At 32.6% G+C, this 20,199-nt stretch overlaps 1 protein-coding gene across 4 annotated transcripts in view; it reads right to left on the bottom strand.

Annotated features, from left to right (window-relative positions):
* Positions 1 to 20,199, bottom strand: part of POT1 (protection of telomeres 1) — an 80,062-nt gene that overhangs the window by 43,317 nt on the left and 16,546 nt on the right. For all 4 annotated transcript variants that reach the window (XM_067042264.1, XM_059074083.2, XM_067042261.1 and 1 more), the window contains 3 exons: positions 18,226 to 18,339; positions 17,371 to 17,418; positions 15,048 to 15,162 (listed from right to left, as the gene is read on the bottom strand). In XM_067042264.1, the coding sequence (XP_066898365.1) occupies positions 15,048 to 15,162; positions 17,371 to 17,379 (124 nt within the window). In that variant the 5' untranslated portion in view covers positions 17,380 to 17,418; positions 18,226 to 18,339. The remainder of the gene's footprint in view (positions 1 to 15,047; positions 15,163 to 17,370; positions 17,419 to 18,225; positions 18,340 to 20,199) is intronic.

The following is a 20,199-nucleotide window of genomic DNA, read 5'->3' as shown; positions in this document are numbered from 1 at the left end:
TTAAAACTGTGATGGAGGGTTGAGAGTTTTCCTAAGTAGGTAAAATTATACTGTATCTTAACTCTATATTATTTATTATTTCATGCATTTATCTTGAAACATACTAAAGGAGAGTTTATTACTGAAGAATAACATATCATTATAATGAAACTTCACCTATAATTTACTCCAGAGACATCATAGAAACCCCACAAACATCACAGAAAGATTCTACAAGAATTCATTCTTATGAGGCTCATATGCATTTGTACATTCTTTGTAATAATTATTTTTTGACTCATAAACTGAAAGAATAAAAAGGAGACAAAAAAAGAGTATCTCCTGAGGTAGCTGAACAAGAGTTAAATCCTAGTGGACAGACAAAAGCAATAAAAGAAGATGTATGTTTAAAGCTACTTAAAGAGGAGTTAACTAAATTGTGAGTGTAAGAGCACAAAGGAGAGAGTACAGTACTATAAATCAGCAGTTGGCAAACTATGGGCCATAGCCAAATCAATCCCACCACTGGCTTATTATCTTTACAAAGCATTCAACTTAAGTTTTCCAAAAAAAGTCTTTTCACATTCATATTCATTTGGTTACATAAGATTTAACGAAATTACTTAATTAGAATAACAAGTAAAAGGAGTACAAAGAGATTTGGGAACCAAATGGTAAGAATGCAATTCTTTCGAGAATACAGTTCCAGTAGTGGGAGTAGAAATGGACAGGAGCATCAGGGCTAGGCAATTCCCAGTCATCAATTCCCAGTTGTGAAAGCTTAGGATGACAAAAGCATCAGTAACAGCGTTTTACAGATGGAGTGTAGAACGTTTGTTCATTGTCAAATTAGGTAAGAAGGTGCTTAAGAAAGCTTCTAATTTAAATAATAACTTAGCTGTAGGAAAACACCCAATGTGCCATGAAATAAATTACATATATTTATTGTGTAACAAAGATATATGTGTACATAGTAAATAATTTTCAGAACAGTGATTGTATATAGAAGATTTCTAAAGAATGCCAGAAGGAAAGTAGACACTCCTTAATCAGAAAACACAAAAAGATAGGCTCTTCCAGATTTAGTATTATGTCTTCATAGTTCACAGCATCTATAACACATAGTAGCTGATCAACCAACCATCTTTACTAAAATAATGCATGTCATTACCTACAGCAAATATACAGTACTTGCAAAAATTCTCCCTCTCTGAAGCCTACTGCAGACACTGAAAATCATTTAGTCTCTTTATGCCTCAAATTCCTTATCTAAAAAATGGGGAAAATAATAGTATTCACCTCATATGATTGTTAAAATTAAATAAGTAATTACATGTAAAGTATTTAAAATAGCACTTAGAACATGGTTAAATGCTATGTATAAGAGGTGGCCAGTGGTGGTAGTAGCAATAGCAGCATTTCTATTACTGATAATTAATCATAACATTCTTTTCTAATGAACACAGACATGATCTTAGAATCTGTCTTAATGAAGTACATGAAGATACTTTGCCAAACGGATCACAGTCAGAACATAAAATCAAAAGTATAGATGTAAGGGATTGCAAAGGAATTCCAATTTTAATTTCCATTGGAATCTCAATTAGTTGTTTTTAGATATGGTGCTGTCAACCTTCCACAGAGAAATATCTTGTAGTTAACAAGAGCATCTGTTCCTCAAGAGAAATTTCATTTGGAACACAAAGAGTTTCTGAAAAAGCTATAAGGTGGAATATAGCACTAACCACTTATTCAAAATTTACAATGTTGAAGATAATATAGAACAATTTTAATGGATCAAAATGGTAATCAAGGGCCAAGAAGATCTAATACCTCACTTAAAAATTAGGATAAAGAAGTTCACTGTGTCAGCTTGAAGAAATGTTCAAGTTCCTGTAGGGTAAGGGTTCTCAAAGTTTGGTCTGCAAACCACTGGAGGGCTCCAAGATATTTTTATGGGGTCCATAAATTCAAACCAATTTTCAGAGTAATATTAAGATGTTATTTGCCTTTTCAATTGTGCTGACTTTGGACTGATGGTATAGAAGCAATGGTGAGTAAAACTGCTGGTGTCTTGGCAAGAATCAAGGCAGTAGCCTCAAACTGTAGTAGTGGTCACTGTATCTCACTGTTTTGTATCTCACTTTTTCAACTAGTAATAACATCCAAGCATATACACAAATCCTATGAAGTCCTGATACTGTTTTCCAAATAAAGCAAATATTTCAAATTCCTAAAAGTAAAGAATTAAAAGTACAAAATAATTATAAGAAATACTCCAATGCATAAGCTACTTTTTACGGGTTTCTCTATTTCAAACTCCTACTTTTTTTCTTAATTCTTTTCATTTTTTAACCAAAGAGAATTTTTTGTGTTTTCATTCAGGGAAGGGGAGATGGGAAAGTGGGGTAACATTAATATATCCCTACCCATTGTAATTCTGTGTTATGTTAACTCTTCCAAAAAGCATTTCAAAAGTATTCACAACAAAGCTTAGGACTCCACATCAATAAATTAAAATGTTTTGCCTTATTCAAGTAATTACAGCAGTGTATTTTATAAACATCTGGTGCAGTGACTAAGGGAAAGGGTACATAAATTGCACTCACAAATACTGCACACTGAAAAGATAAACTGAAAAATTATAAAATCCCCCTGTATGAACATTATTTCTCAGATTTGTTTTATTGCTCTATTTCCACAGCTTAATTTTGGATTGTTATAATCTGGAATTATTTTTCCTACTCATATTTTGTTCTCCCCATACCAAATTACAAACAATTAAAAGAGCATTCTTGAAATATGTCACTACTCTTAGCAAAGACTTTTAGTGCTACATTATCTATGGATATTTCTGAGTTGTTAAAAAAATACTTATATGTAAATATATATACAGATACACAGATGTGTATATAGTTAGAGAACTACCAAGTAAAAAACTACTTTCTTAACATCAAGGATTGAAAAAACAGAATTTAAAATGACCTCACTTGAAGTTTACTTCTTAGTATATTAAATCTAACTTTAAGTATTTTCTTTACAGGCATGCGCCCACACACAATCAATTCAATTACTGAGCTGCAGGCCCAGACAGACTACTGTAGCAATATTTTTCAAAATATCATCTACCTGCTACAAGGTAAGCTCTCTAGAATAGCATAACTAAACATGAGGAAATTCTCAGAGTCTCCTAAGGTTATCTATAAAATAATGAGGAGTTTCAAAATAAAATTTTATATACATATTTTATATACCTATTTTGGGGTTTAGATATGTATATAGTTATAAAAGAAGGAAACAAAAATTCAGATTTAAGAAACAAGTGGCATTAAAAAAATCTGTCCAATAATTTGCTCTCAAGAACAATAAAGAAGTAATATAAATGAAATATTAAATAGCTTTCAGGTTCTTTCACAAATTACCATTAGATTCATGACATAACTTGAAACCAAGCTACTCATTTTAACAAATACTAACAAGGCAAACTGCTAGAATAAGTTTTTTTTAACTGCTCCAAAGACGTAAAGTGTTTCACCAAGTAAATAATCCTTCAATAGTGACTACATAAAATGACAAAAATATTTATTTTCCCCATGCGTCATTTTTTATTCATTCCCAAATGAAAGAAAAATCATCTTGTGAAGTTAGAGTCAACTTACAAATAAATATTTTATTTTATTTTTTTCTTTTGTTTTGTTTTTTAACATCTTTATTGGAGTATAATTGCTTTACAATGGTGTGTTAGTTTCTGCTTTAAAACAAATAAATATTTTAATAATAAAGTTACAAAACCAAGAGGTAATTTAAGTCTACTTTCTTGATAGCCTGTATCAGCAGGGAAGGTAGGGAGAGTAGAGAGACATTTAATAAATCAGTATTCTTTCTTAGTTTATCTAAATAACAACCTCTAAAAATACATATTTAAACTTTGATAAAGAATTGACTTTAAAGCTTCAGTAAGACTTCATGTTTAAACTGTTGACAAAGTATTTTAACTACTTTAACACTTAGGTAATACTTCATTTAACTTGATGTAAATCTAGAAAAGGTAACAAATGATAAATTAAGCCCTATATTCTGCGATCTTCAGCAATTCACCTGATTTCCTCAGTATGATTAAGTGTAAACTGCCTTGGAGTTTTATTATAAGGGAAAGCTGGTAGTTCATCTAAGTAAGGTCTTTAATCAAAGAAGCATGCATGCATGCATGCTTATATATTTATATAATCCACTAAAAAATAAATTATATAATCTACAAAAAAATTCCTCCATGAAAGTTGCTTCACCACCTTTTTATCTACTAGGGCGCTGTTGTTTGTATTTATTTATTTTTTTGAGGTAATTTGGCATTTATTTATTGAAAGTAAATTGAAATCTACTCTGTTCTATTATATATTATTACAACAAGTGCTGTTCTTCACTGAGGCAATCTGCCATTGATTTTCTAACTATGTTTTCTACATATGCAATTCAAGATTTGAAAATTAAAATAATATTTACCTTACAAAGAATTCACATATCTATTAATAGCTACTGCAAGTGGCTCTTACCATATTACAGGTACAGTTGCATATGTTACTTCAATTGTTACAGCGAATTCCATGAGAGACCATGACCATCATCATCTCCATTTTCAGATAAACAAATTAAGCAAGAGAAGCAGAGTAAGTTGTCTATGGTAAAACAACTAAAATTTTCTCTTAAGCTTCTGTTGTAGAGTGTTGTTGTTTTTAAACCAATCAGTACTTCATCCACAGTTCTCCATTTGTATAAAAGTTTATTATTGAAATACTAAAGTAAAAGCCATGAAGGCAAATCACTGAACTAAGGCAATACTACATGTTACAGTCGTACTTGTTTACAAGGATACTTGCTATACAATACACATAGAACAGCACTCTCTTTATTATGCTGGTGGGAGGTTAACATAATTTCCACTCATGTTTTTATAATATTGAAAAAGATCATGGGAGGCAGGAAAGAGAAGTGTAAATATTATGATAGAGATATAGGTTCTAATATAGAGATATATATACATGCACACACAGATGAGATAGATAGGTAGGTAGGTAGATATATTTATGAGTTCATAAATGTTACTGTGAAATTACACCTGGGGGAGTTTTCCTCTTATGTTTTACTCTATGTATTGAGCAACCATAGGTCATAGATGGTATACCTAGGTGTAAGGATTTCAAGTAAGACTAGCAATGGTCTTTATCTTCACAGGGTTTGTGTTTAAAATAAGGGAGACAAAACAATAAGAATAATTTTTAAAATAACTATAAAAGTATATTGATATTCATCAATAAAAAGGAATAAACTATTGATACATGCTATAACATGGAACCTCAAAATCATTATGCTAAGTGAAAGAAACCAGAAGCAAAGTGAGCCTATCTACATGAAGTGTCCAGAAAGGTACAGAGATAGAAAGCAAGTTAACAGTTGCCTAGGACTGGGGATGTGAATGAGGACTGACTGCAAACAGAATGGAAATTTTTTTGTATGGTGTTGCTTGCTCATGGCCATAAAAATGAAGTTCACTCTTCGTGGTTGAATCAGTTAGCATCCATCATACAAATGTCAGTATATGAAGTCTTGCTGATATCTTTTGTTAACTATGATCTCCTCATCCATTTGATTTGACATTGAAAATTATATCTTTTAAAATCATCATTTTAATTGTAACTTGGGAGCAAATATAAACACATGTGTTGTACCATCTGAATCCTTCTTAAAATGACAAAAACCATAACCATGAATGAGACCAGAGGTCAGCAAACTATGGCCTGTGGGCCAGCTGACTTCTGTAAAATCAAGTTTGTTTTCATGCTACAAGGCACAACTGAGTAGTTGTGACAGAGACTACCTGTCCTGCAAAGCCTAAAATGTACACTATCCAGTGCTTAAGAAAAACTCCAATTCTTAAACTAGATTAATGGTGGACATACAAAAAGGATACTGGAAATAAAGGACTAATAGCATACTACTCTGAAATAGGAAAAGAAACTAAAGTACACTACAATGTCTTTATTTAATACTTAATCTTTCAAGAACTCAATTTTTCAAAGTAATGGTACTAGTATGTAAACAGCCCAGCATCAAATGAAGTAATATTTACATGACCAATTTAAGAAATTTCAAGATGAACTTAGTATAGAAGGTAAAAGATCATGATTCCAAAGCAACTCAACAATTATTTCTGATAAGAAAAACTGCCTACAAGAAAAAAAACACTCAAAAAGACTGTCAATTCCACTCTTAGGTATATACCTAAGAGAAATGAAAACATATGTCCACACAAAAACATATATATGAATGTACATAGCAGCATTATTTGTAACACCAAAAAACAGAAAGTACCTAAATGTCCATCAAGTGACGAATGGATAAATAAAATGTGGTCTATCCATGCAATGGGATACTTTTCAGTAACAACGAGAAATGAAGTACTGATACATACCCCAACATGGATGAACCTTGAGAGCATGCTAAGTGAAAGAAGCGAGTCACAAACTATCAGATATTATGATTCCATTAATATGAATAGTCTAGAAGAAGCAATCTATAGACAGAAAGTAGATTAATCGTAGCCTAGGGCTGGGAGGAATAGGGGGAGTTTGGGAGCTAAGAGATGCAGAGTTGCTTCCAGAGGACATGAAAATGTTGTACAATTGCCTGTGGTGGTAGATGCACAACCCCATGAATATACTAAAGCTACTGAACTGTAACCTTTAAATGAGTAAATTAGATGTGAATTAAATCTCAGTAAAGCTGTTTTTTAAAAAAGGGACTATCAGCATCTGGTTAAACAGCTGCTTTAAGGCACTAAATGTATGTATTACAGTTTAAGTGCCATGTAATTTATAGATATTATTTATCTGCCTTGTTCATATTTTTCTTTCAACTCTTACGTACTACTAAAACTACTCTTAACCTATTCTTAATCACAACAAAACTCTCCTCAAATTTCAAAGAGGAAGTTACTAGTACAGCTACCAATTAGATTATTATCCTAGGAATACTCCCCAACTAAGCCACCTGACATTTGTTTTGCTGATTCTAAGACTCATAAAATTGGGCTTCAAGCTTCATATTGATGAGCAACAGCCAGGAATGCCCACAAAGAGGCATTCCTGAACAGTGTACGATACTGCGAGCTGGTAACTAACTGGTAAAATATGTGATTTGCCTTTTGGAACAGGAGAAAGCATGACCAGTGCCACTTCCAAGTTTCTACATCTATAAAATAGAGGCGATGCAACGCCACACTTAAGATATTTTGTAAAGCATAAATGATAATCATATGATAGACATCATAGAATTTAGTAAATAAGAGCTGCAATGTTATTATTTAGATGGCCATGCCCCTGAAGAATGCAGGCAATACAAATTTTACAGAACAAAAGGGTCAACCTCTGTGGTACACAAACAGAGGTATTATAATACCTCTAATCTCTTTTTATTCTTAATTTTATATTAAAAAATTTCACTAGCTGGAGATGGGAGTGAAATTAGCCTCTCAGTGGAAAGAAAGAGTCTTCTTCATGACTTTAGAGTCTTATATGGTTTAAAGTGGCAACAGGTTCCATTATTCAAAGATCAAATCTATTGTGGAAATAGGACAATTAATAACATATTCAGCAGAACTTCAATATACTGGACTAGATATAGCAATGTTTAGCATTTATATGCATTCGAGCTTTCAAACAATTTCGCAATAAATTTATAAACATGAACTTAGTATAATGTCATTTTATTTACGTCTACTACACTTCAGCTTCATTTAAAGGCAAATTTAAAAGCTATATAAGTATCTCAAATATACAGCATATTATACTTCCAAAAGAAAACTGACACTTGTAGAAATAAAAATACTATGAATAATGTATAAATAATATAAGAATAATTTAAAGTAATAATAAAAGTTAAAATGAGAGGCGAACTACTTTAACTTCTAACATATTCCTTTATAAGCTAAAACTCATTATACTTCTTCATTAAAATCCAAGCACTAGGACAAGTGACTAGTTCCTCTAGTGAATTAGATGTTATTTTATGAATTTTATATTCATTCTATTAAGTATTGATAAATTATTAATAATACGTATGTTTAACATTTATCTTACAAAATGCACTAGGGATATATTACATACACACACACACACACACACACACACACATCCTTTAAGAACCTGACACCATTTATTCTAGCTGTAGGAAAAAAATAATCACAACTTATGGTAGAGTTTCATATAAATCCTAATCTGATTTCAAATATTTTAAAATCCTGATACCAGTATGTATATGGCAAATGCACCCAATATATTCCTGTAAGGCTTAAAAGTATACTAAAATTATGAATGAAGAAACAAGAAAACTAAGACTAACAAGCAAACTATATTATTACACAGTAAATCAGAATTGAGGATAAAGAATCCTACCAACCCAAACATCCTCAAAAATTCATGCAGATGCCGTGGAGCGGCTGGGCCCGTGAGCCATGGCCGCTGAGCCTGCGCGTCCAGAGCCTGTGCTCCGCGACGGGAGAGGCCACAACAGTGAGAGGCCCGCATACCGCAAAAAAAAAAAAAAAAAAAAAAAATTCATGTAGAGATTGTAGCAAATACTCTGCCTAATGATTAAAAATTGGGCAACATAGAAATAGTCCTCCTTGTTTTTGAGGAGACCTATTGCAGGTCACATATTGAGAGAAGAAAATTCACCTCAGGCTCTCTGCCAGGTGTTGCTCCATGGATCTTTATAGAGAAGTATAGAAATTATACATGATTTAAACATGACATTATTTAATAAATTATTTTGAAACAAGGCAGTTACCAACAAAAAGTGAGATCACTGCACACTACATAAAAAACAAAATTCCAGGCAATACATGCAGTTTTAAAAAATATATAATAATTTTAAGGTAATATAGGGTAATATTTTTAAGATCTTCTAATAGGTAAGCCTTTCCAAACAAACAAATTATGACTCCACAAGCATTTTAAAGATTTAAATTTCAAAAACTACCAGCACAAAACTAAAATGCTGCGAAAAGCATCTGTAACATAATGACAAAAAAGAGATTATCATTAATATATAAGAAGCTGCCAGAAACCACTGCAAAAGGACAAACAAGCAAACTGAAAAATAAGGAAGAGAATATATTTTGATTTTCTCAATTGATGATATGTAAAGTTGGGAGGGAAAGTAATATACTGAAGTAGAAGAAAATCCTAACAATGCAGATGGAAATCAAAGTAATATGTAACTCTAAAGTAATATTTGGGAACCTAAATATTACTAGAATCCATTTGACCTGAGAAGTAATGTAACAAAGCATTCCACTGATAGCCACTTAAGATATATTTGTAATAATTCTGAACACATAATCTTTCAAAGAAAATTGCCAACTACATGACAGCTATAGCATATAAATAAAGCTGACTGCATATATAACCAATACAATTTGAACAAGCCAGTTTTACCACATATGGAAACCATAAAATATAGAATTTAAAAGAATATAAACAAAATGTACACCACAAAAGTATCATAGGTCCTTAATAATGATCCCTAAATAAAGACTGCTACAAGAGCATAAAATTACGCATCAATATATTGTTGACATTCTATTGCTTAAAACTATATTTAGGTCAACTGCTTCAGCACTAGTTCACATTTTCATTATATAGCTGACAACTTTTGTTGCTATTTTCAAACTCTGGAATGTTGGCCTCTTCTTCCTCATCTATTAAAATCCAATTTACCCTTTAAAGTTCAGCTAAAATGCTACATCTCTTAGAAGCTTTTCCCCTGTTAGCATTAATCTCTCCATTCCCACTCAGAAAGCACTTTGCTTATTCCTTTAGTCACAGCATACAACTGTACCTTCTATTAGCTAGCTGATTACATTTGGGTCCCCCTCACTTGTAAACTCTCTGAGAGTTATTTTATCTATGGACAACAATCTATGAGTCTATAGAAAACAACTAAGTACAGTACAGTGCTACACAAGGCTAGCAAACACATTTTAAAATTTAATGAATAAAAGAATATAACACAAGTTTCAAGAAAAAATGGGAAAACAGTACTGATTTTATGATTCACGAAAATAATTCAAATTTAAAAACTCATGAAACATAAAGGTAACATCCTAAATAAGCAGGCTAATAATTTTTTAGAGGAAAAGTTCATGAGAGACAGATTCTTAGGATATGGACAGGAAGCCAGATAGAAACCTCAAGCTTCATCAAAGAAGTCATTCTTGAATATAAGAAAGCAAGCCATACAAAGGTTCGGCGACAGGGGAAGAAAGATCTTTCTTCACCTTCTTTCTCCAAGTGGAAACCTATTTCCTACTGGCATGGACAGAATAGCTGGAAAACAGTGCTGAACAGAGGCTTAGCCCACCTTTCCAAATCCTTAAAGAGATAAGTGATGACTAGCTGTGCCCTGGATGCCCTCCATTCCCGAAAGCAAGATAGCCAAGCACTTGAAGATTCTTACCTCACTCAACTAGATATTATCATTTTTTAGCTCTTGGGAAATGGAAAACTCTGTGCCTGCCCACAACCTGCATCTTATGTAAAAGGTAAATCCATCCTTCAACTTTAAAACACACATTCAAAAAGCACGGTACATTTTACAATGAAGATTCTGCCTTACGTAGTCAACAATAAAATGGACAAGTAGAGTTTTACAAATTGGGGAAAGACTAAAATCAAAGTGAAATCATGAATAATTATAATCATTGTATTATAATGGTTATCTAACTACAGACTTTAATTTCTTGAGGGTGGAAACAATTACGTAAATCTTTGAATGTCTCATGTCTATAAAATATAACACCTGGCACATAGAAAGTTCTCAATAACTGTTTGTTGAATAAATGAACAAATGAGCAAACTGAAAAGCAAAACTGTGTATTTATTTATTTTGTTTTAAATGCCATACATTAAACCAAAATGTATGTTGTAGTTTTGATATTAACTGAATAGTCAAATGAGTGAGTATGAACATACCACAGATCAGGATTTTGCAATGTGAGGCTCAGAGGCAGCAGGGAATGAACCTTTGATATTATATATTTAAGTCTTTAAGCATGCATGTGAATTCTTCTAGGACAGGCTCTATAACTGTCATCACATTTTCATAAAGGTGTAGGACTACAAAAGGGTCAAAAATTCTAAAGATGTGTTACCAATTACAAAAATAAAAAATATAATTAAATATTACATACAATTTTATGTTGTACTATAAGTTTTAATCTCCCTTTGATGAATCAGAAAGGCTCCTGGATCTTATGGAGTACCAATGAGTCGTTAATCATTCAGTAATTAATAAATTCTTTTTCATCCATATTAATGTGGAATATGTGGGAGTTAATTATTATTCTTTAAGAAATTCAAAGACACTAACTACATAATCATTAATAAGCAACCAGTATTACTCAGGCAAAACAAAAATATTCAAACAATTATGCTACATAACATTAATGCATAAATGGCAAGTCATTCTCATAAGTGAAAACAGTATTTTTACACAGCCAAAATTAGCAATCCAGAGTTAGCTGGAATGTTTAACAGAACAGGAAAAGAAAAAAATCCTAGGACTCTATACGCTATCACTCTATCCTAAGAACTAAAAGTAAGTAAAACAGATAGGGGCTCTTAAAAATCCAATGTTTTGGATACAATTTTAGTAATTTGATTATAATGCTCAGTAAGTAGCTAAAACAGGTGTCCTTTTTCTAAGAAACTGAATAGCAGACGTCTGCTTGTAGAAACACTGTAACATCCAAAACTGTTCAGTTTGACCAAGCTGCTTTTCTGATATTGAGAATTTTTGATGGGAGGAGGTATGAAAATAGTTTAGCAACGTAAAGCAGTCCTGAGGAAAGCTAGGGAGCCACAGGTGATGTGCCACATTATGTGGCATGAAAAGGCTGAGACCTCTAGGGTCTCAAAGTTGGACAGAGAAGAAAATAAAAAAAGAGGTGAACAGTAAAAACTGATGATGTGAATGCTCTGACTATTCTCTCCCTTCCTCTGGACTCAAATATTAGGAAGAATAAGCACAAACAGGGTTCTCTCTACTCTTCCCATTTGCTCGGGGTGAGCAGGCATTATGATATTAACCATGCAAGCAGGACCACATACTATTAACAAGTCGGGATGGATATGTTTTATGGCCTGCCTCTACTTACCTTATTTAGCAAGAACAGACAATAAGAACAGAGTAAAGGTGTCTCAAGTTTAAAAAAAATTAAGATACTTCTTAAAATCTTAGACAAAGCTAAAATTAAACTCCTTTATACATGTTACCTAAGAAAAATGACCAATGTTATCTGTGCAGAGCAAAACACTGCATACATAGCTCTACCTACCCAGCTCTTCAAAGCAAAAGTAACTGTATGGCTTTCAGAGAAGGTAACTGCTATAAAATCTCAAAATCCCAAGAATGTGGCAATAATCTTGTCTTCCTATATGAAAGAGGCCATATTATGTACCTCTGCTGAGTCATGATCAAAATTAATTTTTTTTTTTTTTTTTTTTTTTCGGTATGCGGGCCTCTCACTGTTGTGGCCTCTCCCGCTGCGGAGCACAGGCTCCGGACACGCAGGCCCAGCGGCCATGGCTCACGGGCTTAGTTGCTCCGCGGCATGTGGGATCCTCCCGGACCAGGGCACGAACCTGTGTCTCCTGCATCGGCAGGCGGACTCTCAACCACTGCGCCACCAGGGAAGCCCTCAAAATTAATTTTGATGATACGATGATCTTTTAATATATGCTGAGAAATTCTCAGCTTTCATGATGAATCTTATCACAAATGAATAAGAATGTGAGCATCGATAGTCCTCTTACAAACAGGACTCATAGACTTCGGTAAGAATAAAAGCTACAACTCCTCCAAGACTGAAGATAAAGCTTGGGAAATAAAGCATTTGCTACAGAAATAAGATAGCAGTATGCTACAGGTCATGTGTAATCATTAATTATTACAGAGGATGAAAGGAAAGTCCTCAAGAAAAATTTTAGTCAAGAAGTAAGGATGCTAAATTGCGCCAAATTGCTTCTACTGCATTGAATTTAACATTTATAAAATGAATTTTAATGAAAAATTCTAGCTAATGATATATGAGAATAAACTTTTTTCCATCTATCTAAATTTGAGTTGCATAAAGGTAATTTTCCTACACATAACTATTATGTACATCAAGATGTAATATTTAAGTTGTGTATTTGTGAAATAATGTTGCTTTATATAGTACAAAAAAGGCTCAGCTGTCAATTAATTGAATGAAAATATTTGAGAAATTCAAACAAAATTTCTCTGCTTCAACCTTAATGTTTAATTCTTCTCCTCCTACTGAAACAACAGAAATCAGGGTTTTCAATAAAACATCCTTTTCCAGTCTTCAGACTTAGCTACCACCTATTTCAAACTTCTCATCTCTAGATTCAATAGTCTTCACATAGTCACTTTCACATAAACTAAGTCTTTACACATTAACAAAATATTCTGTCAACTATACTCCAATAAAAGTTAAAAATAAATAAATAAATAAAAATTAAAAAAACTGAAGCAAATATGGTAAAATCTGCCCAGTAAATATAATATAGGGGTCATTTAATTATTTTCTGCATGTTTGATATATTTCATAATGTAAAAAAAATCAAATAATGCTCAAAATAAAATTTTAAAACACACTAAAAAAAATATGCTGACGACATGAAAATGAGACTTTTTTCCCCCCATCCACCCCACCAAGGAGTAAACTCAGAGCTAATCCCACAATAACATTTGCATGTGTATAATTTAATAAATTAAATCTTTTAAAAATATTAGCTCACTGAGAGCATCTTTGTGCTCCCAGCACGAGCCACAGCAGCTGGCAGGCATACAGTCGATAGAGACAGTATTTCATCAACACCACCACTGTTTCACATTTTTAACATCTCTAAAATATGGTTATATCTTACAATTGACAGTGAAGCATAGCTTTTCTTAATGATACATAAAATAATGATGCCTCTTACAAATGTTGTTGTTTCAAATTAGACTAAACAGAGCAATAAACGTTAAATTTCGTTGAACTAAATTAAACCAAGGTGAAAGTGCCTGTCTGTTAACTACATTCACTCTCAGAAAGCTGAAATCCACGTTTTTTTCATTCATTCTTTTACATGTTAGTCTGTTTAAAAGCTTACATTTTTATATAGAATAGGTTATATCTCCTTAATTATCTTTAAAAACAACCCAAGTACTATGTCTTTTGACCAGGATGTTTAATCCTTTTACATTTAAAGTAACTACTGATAGGGAAGAACTTACTCTTGCCATTTTGTTAATTCTTTTCTGTCTGTCTTGTAGCTCTTTTGTCCCTTGTTTCCTCTCTTATGGTCTTCCTTTGTGTTTCACTGATTTTTTTTTTTTTTTTTGGTCGTGATCTACTCTGATTCCTTTCTCATTTTCTTTTGTGTATCTTCCATAAGTATTTTCTTATTGGTTACCACAAAATTTACATAAAACATCTTACAGTTATAACTATCTTAAACTGATAAAAAATAAATTTCTATCATACACAAAAGCTCTATACTTTTACTCCCCTCCCCCAACACATACTTTATGCTACCGATGTCACAATTTACATCTTTTTATGTTGTAACCACTAACATATGTTTACAGGTAGCTCTTTTTTTATACTTTTGTCTTTTAACTTCTATACAAGAATTAAAATGATTTACATAACAGCATTACATATTCTGTACGGGTCTATATATTTACCTTTTCTAGCTTATTCTATACTTTCATAGGCTATTTTATACTTTCCTATGCTGTCATGTTGCTGCTTAGCATTCTTTTCTTCATTTATTCTCTAGAACTTATAGACTATACTTATTTTATAAGTAAAAATGGCCAAAAAAGTTGCATCAGTATTGTTTGACAATTAGAAATCACAATAAAGTTTCTAAGACTTAGAGTACTGAAGGAGCTGTGTTCCTGCACCAATAAAACAGTTCCAGTCCATTAAAATCTTGACCAATTTTAATAATACCTACCTGTTCCTTTGCTCAGATATGGAGGCTTAAAGAACTTCACAACACCATAGACATTGACAATCATGCCACTCTTAAGTTGATTCAGGGGTGTATATATATAATGTGTGGCTGGAACCTAAAGAAAGACAGTGAATGTAAGTATTAAGATTTTAGAATCATGTTATGATCAAACTTGTAAGTTAGTAAACTGATCTGCATTTTTTCCTTGTAAGTGTCTAAAAAGAGACTGTAGCCTGAAAAAAGGGAAAGTGCACAGCTTATAAAGGTTGCTATATAAACCATCTAGTTTTTCATATATTTATTTATTTATTTTTATTTTTTTCTGTATGCGGGCCTCTCACTGTTGTGGCCTCTCCCTTTGCGGAGCACAGGCTCCAGATGTGCAGGCTCAGCGGCCATGGCTCACGGGCCCAGCCGCTCCGCGGCACGTGGGATCTTCCCAGACCGGGGCACGAACCCGCGTCCCCTGCATTGGCAGGCGGACTCTCAACCACTGCGCCACCAGGGAAGCCCTAGTTTTTCATATAAATAACTGATTATAAATGGTATAATTTCTATACAACTCTAAAAAATGCAGTTTAAGAGACTTTTGTTCTGGTTTTTAACCTTAACTAATATCACTTCAAAACTTGTGGCATATATTTATTTATTTTCCTATACTGCTATGAAGATTTTAATAAGGCCTAAATAAAGCCAGATTTTGATTATAAATGATATAAAGACATTAAAAATGGTAATAAAAGAAAAAAATTTTTCTGAAATAACTGTACAGAAGTTTGGAAAGAAAAGGGGAAGTGATTTCACAAGAATGTCTGATGTTAGTCAAACAATCCTGAAAAGGGTTCAGACATCTGGCCCCATCACCCAACCACTTCACTCCCAATTGGAAATAAGGTTATTTATCACACTAAGAGTTAAAATTTTAAAAATCAAATCAAAATGAATTGGTTTTTTTTCAAAGAAGCTGATCCCTCAGGTCAAACACAAGGGTAAGGCTTGTTTAGAAATCTCATCAAACCATGATATTAAAAAAAAGTAATGAAAGAAAAACAATGGTCAGCATATGGGACAGAATAGAGACAATAGGTACTCAGCTGACAAACTAACTGGATCCAATATATTATCTTAACAAATATCTCCCTAATGTGGAGATGAATGGGAAGGCCAGCACAGCTCAATGACCCTAACCATTATGGTCTTCCAAGTAATGTACTTGTTAATTCACAATCAGCAATCAACATCTTGATTGTAATTTGGCTCTCAACGTAAATAAGCCAGTATGTGTGTGCAGAGCAGCTAATAGTTGAGAATATTCTAATAGTTGAGAATACCTGAGCTTCCTGAAAAACCATTTTTGCCAAGTACAGAGGCTCTCTCATTTACTTCTGCCTTATTACAAGTGCATGGATGTATCAAATATTTGAAGTTGACCTATCTGTAACAATTTTGAAAAACACTAATATCAGAGTTAATTCATATTTTTAAAAAAGTACATCAATACTTTTATTGGTTACAGTTACCCTAAATAACAAATTTAAGTTATACTATTATGGTAGTATTCAGAATTTAAAACCTGTATCCCATAGTCACTGTCAACTAGAAGCAAAGTCCTTGAACTCTGTCCAATAGAAACTAAAGGTTTAAGAACATAGGTAGAACATAAAATTTATTTTAAGGAGCCCACGGGTCGCAACTAAGGAGCCCATGTGCCACAACTAAGGAACTTGCCTGTGCAACTAAGGAACCATGTACCATAACTAAACTTTATCAACATATTACCTTCTTTCCAGTTTCACTCAGCTACAAGTAGCTCACCTTTAAAAATGGGAACCTTCCCATTGCTATGAGATGATAAAATTTTACAAAATATTGAAAATATGATTTAAAAGAAAAAGCAAAATGTATCAAAAGTATAATAAAATTCTTTACTTAAAATTACATAATTTGTCAAATCACAATTCAGCACATAATAATCTGTTTAAATATAAGCTGATGAAAAGCAAAAGAAATGAATTTGTCTAAGATTTAAAAGGAGTAAAAATCCCAGTGTCTTCACACAATAAAACTTCTTTTCCATTTCAATTTTCTTGTGTACGTAACTTCTGCAAAATATCAGCAAATATTCCAGACAACAGATGAACCAGGTATTAATTACTAGGGAAATATATAACTCAAATGTAATATCATGATATATCAAAAAAGTCGAGATTATGTTTTCCCACTGTATTGATACTATTTCAAAATCAGTCTATAAAGTGGATCAAATACATATATGTATGTGTGTGGGGCGTACATTTCTAAATTAAAATGAATATCATCTTACCAAAGACATTGATTCTGTAGAAAAATCTCTTACGGATTTAACATAAACCTGAAAAAAAAAGAGAGGACTTATTTGTATATAAACATGTCCAATGTGATTACAGACCTTTAATTGTAGTAAAACTACACACTTTATAATATTCCAGTTCACAGAATGGCATAAAGTTATAGCTTACAAATTAAGAATGGCAGGTACAAAGTTGTCTAAGCTAAGCTTCAGTTTAATTCACTAATTTTAATATCACAGAACCATACCTGGCCCATAAAATGCCCTGTTCAGACAACAAAACAAAACAAAACAAAATAGGCAGATGTTGGTCTGCAGGCACATTGCTTGACCCAACTCTACTTCTCCACCTGACAGCCTTGACCAAACAGGTCGTCTTCAAAAGTGTGTGTTTGTGTGTGTGTTGAGGGGGTGGGGGGGGCGGGGGGAGCAGGCGGGGGGTGGTTAAGTGAGAGGGAGAGGATGAAGACCTTAATAAGAATGAAATAGGAGGAAATCAGTTTTACCTAAAAAGGGGCACCTGATCAATTTAAGATAAAATTAAGCAGACCATCAAAAGAGGATGACAGTATAACTGCAAAGAATATATTGATCAGGTTTAGAGTGTCTGTGAAGCTTTAAGAATTTCAGTAACAAATAACTATCTTTAAGGGATCCTTCTCTGCTACCTGGAATCATTCTAAATATAAAGCCAAGAAAAGGATTTTTATTTTTTAAACTTAAAATATTTAATTACAATAATTCAGTTAGACTAAGTAGTTTATCTGCAGATACACAAAAATACTACTTCTATTCCGTTACTTTAGCTCATTAAAACTACAATTAGAGACTAAAAAGTTGCACACTTACATAAACAGTTGATTTAAAGTCCTCAGATGCTTTCAAAAATAAGCAAAGGTTACCATCTCTGCTTGTAGATGAAGATGCTGACAAAATAACAAATCCGGCCACTGCAATGGTGTCCTAAATAGAAAAAAATAATTTTAAAATCATCAAAATACCATAATTCTGAATGCCATATAGATTCTTAATTTTATTACTATGTAAAAACAGGAATCATTTTTATAAAATGAAAAGCTGGTTAGCCTAAACTTGTTTAACGCTTTCTGAATATAAGATTGAGACTACCACCTCCTACAAAAGGGTATCAGCAATGTAGCCAGAGATAAGTACAGTGTTCCTCTTGATGGACCAGGAAAACACTACCTAAATCACTTAGAAATTTTTGTTTATCTAGTAGGGCTTCAAAAATCAATGTTTATCTCAATTTATGTGAATAAGTGTGCATGAATAAACACAACGAAGAGATATTGATGAGCCAACAGTATTAAGAATGGAAATTAAATGAAACTAAATCTCTGAGAGACTACATTGAGAAAGACATGTCATTAGTGCAAAAACTCCATAGTTATAAAACTAACATGAGCATAAAGATCCAGGGTATGAGACATAAATAAGACATTTCCATTTATATATTAATAAGAATAAAGATACTTTCTTCCCACGTAGGTTTATAAGAAGAAGCCAATCTCCATTTATTCCTGCCTCTCTCATTCTTTAGCTAAATCTCTTTCTTATTTTCCAAATACTGGAACATCCACACTTAGTGAGTCTTGTCTTGCTGTATTTTTTATACACACACACACACACACACACACACACACACACACACATATTATTATCTTACTCCCCTAATTTTAACACCAAAACCTTAAGATAAACAGAAATTCCTGGGCTTTAGGCAGCTTCCTTCAATAATCTTAATTTCTACCAAATGGAAGTCTTCTGCATTACTGATTTTTATTTTGCACGTATAAGAGTGTGGTGTCAACCCCAAGGATTCTCTATTTAGATCCATTAATTCAGCTGTAAGCACCTTGAAGACAAGGGTCATGTCTTATTCTGCTTTGTATTTACAAAGTAGGCCCTCCATAAACTATCTGTGAATCAAAGGAAGGATCATAAACTGCCTTTCTAAAATCTCTGGCCCTATCCAGATATTTTAGCTCTGCAAATTTCTGCATTTTATTTTCTTCAGGTGAGACTGCAAACATAATTGTGTCTGTGCTGTTAATGCTAAATAAACACAATTCTTCACAGTTAAGTGGGAGAAAATTTTCCTTCTCACTGAAGATTTTCTATGTTTGTACCATGGTTTAGGCAGTTTTAAAGGGGAATAAAATAAAGAGCAAGAGTGCTTCTGGAATAAATTACTATTATAACTGAAAAATATGAAGTTTTTCCAATTTACCTTTGAACAGTATATTCTGATTTAAATGAAAACTTAAGATTTCAGTCAAAGATGTAAAGTTGTTTAATCAAACTAACACAGGAGAATAAATAGAAGTAGGGAAATCATTGGTCTGTCAGTTCTAAATTCTCTTCAAAATACAAAAAATAACCTATCTCATGTTATTTCCTATTTTACTTTAAAATGTCTTAAATATACGGAGTGATATACACTAAATGAAAGTGTTATGGGAAGAAATGCATATTTTTCAATTTTTCTGTATAAACCAAACTTTTAAAGAATAAAAGTATTTCTTTTATGATGGAGAAAACATTTTTAAATAAAGAGAATAAATCATTAAAAGCAAGACATCAGTATTCATAACAAAAATTTTTCAAAAGTCTATTCTAACATTAGCAACACAACTCAGTAAAAAGTTAACTTTTCCTCTAGCATACAATCGACAAAATGGAAATACGAACCAAAAATACTTTTTAAGAACCCAAATGCCCATCGACAGACGAATGGATAAAGATGTGGTACATATATACAATGGAATATTGGCCATGAAAAGGAAATTGGGTCATTTGTAG

Source organism: Kogia breviceps, chromosome 9 (genome assembly GCF_026419965.1).
Source record: "Kogia breviceps isolate mKogBre1 chromosome 9, mKogBre1 haplotype 1, whole genome shotgun sequence".
Classification (NCBI taxonomy): Eukaryota; Metazoa; Chordata; class Mammalia; order Artiodactyla; family Physeteridae; genus Kogia; species Kogia breviceps.
Note: the sequence above shows the minus strand (reverse complement) of the source record. Positions and strands in the feature narration are given on the sequence as shown.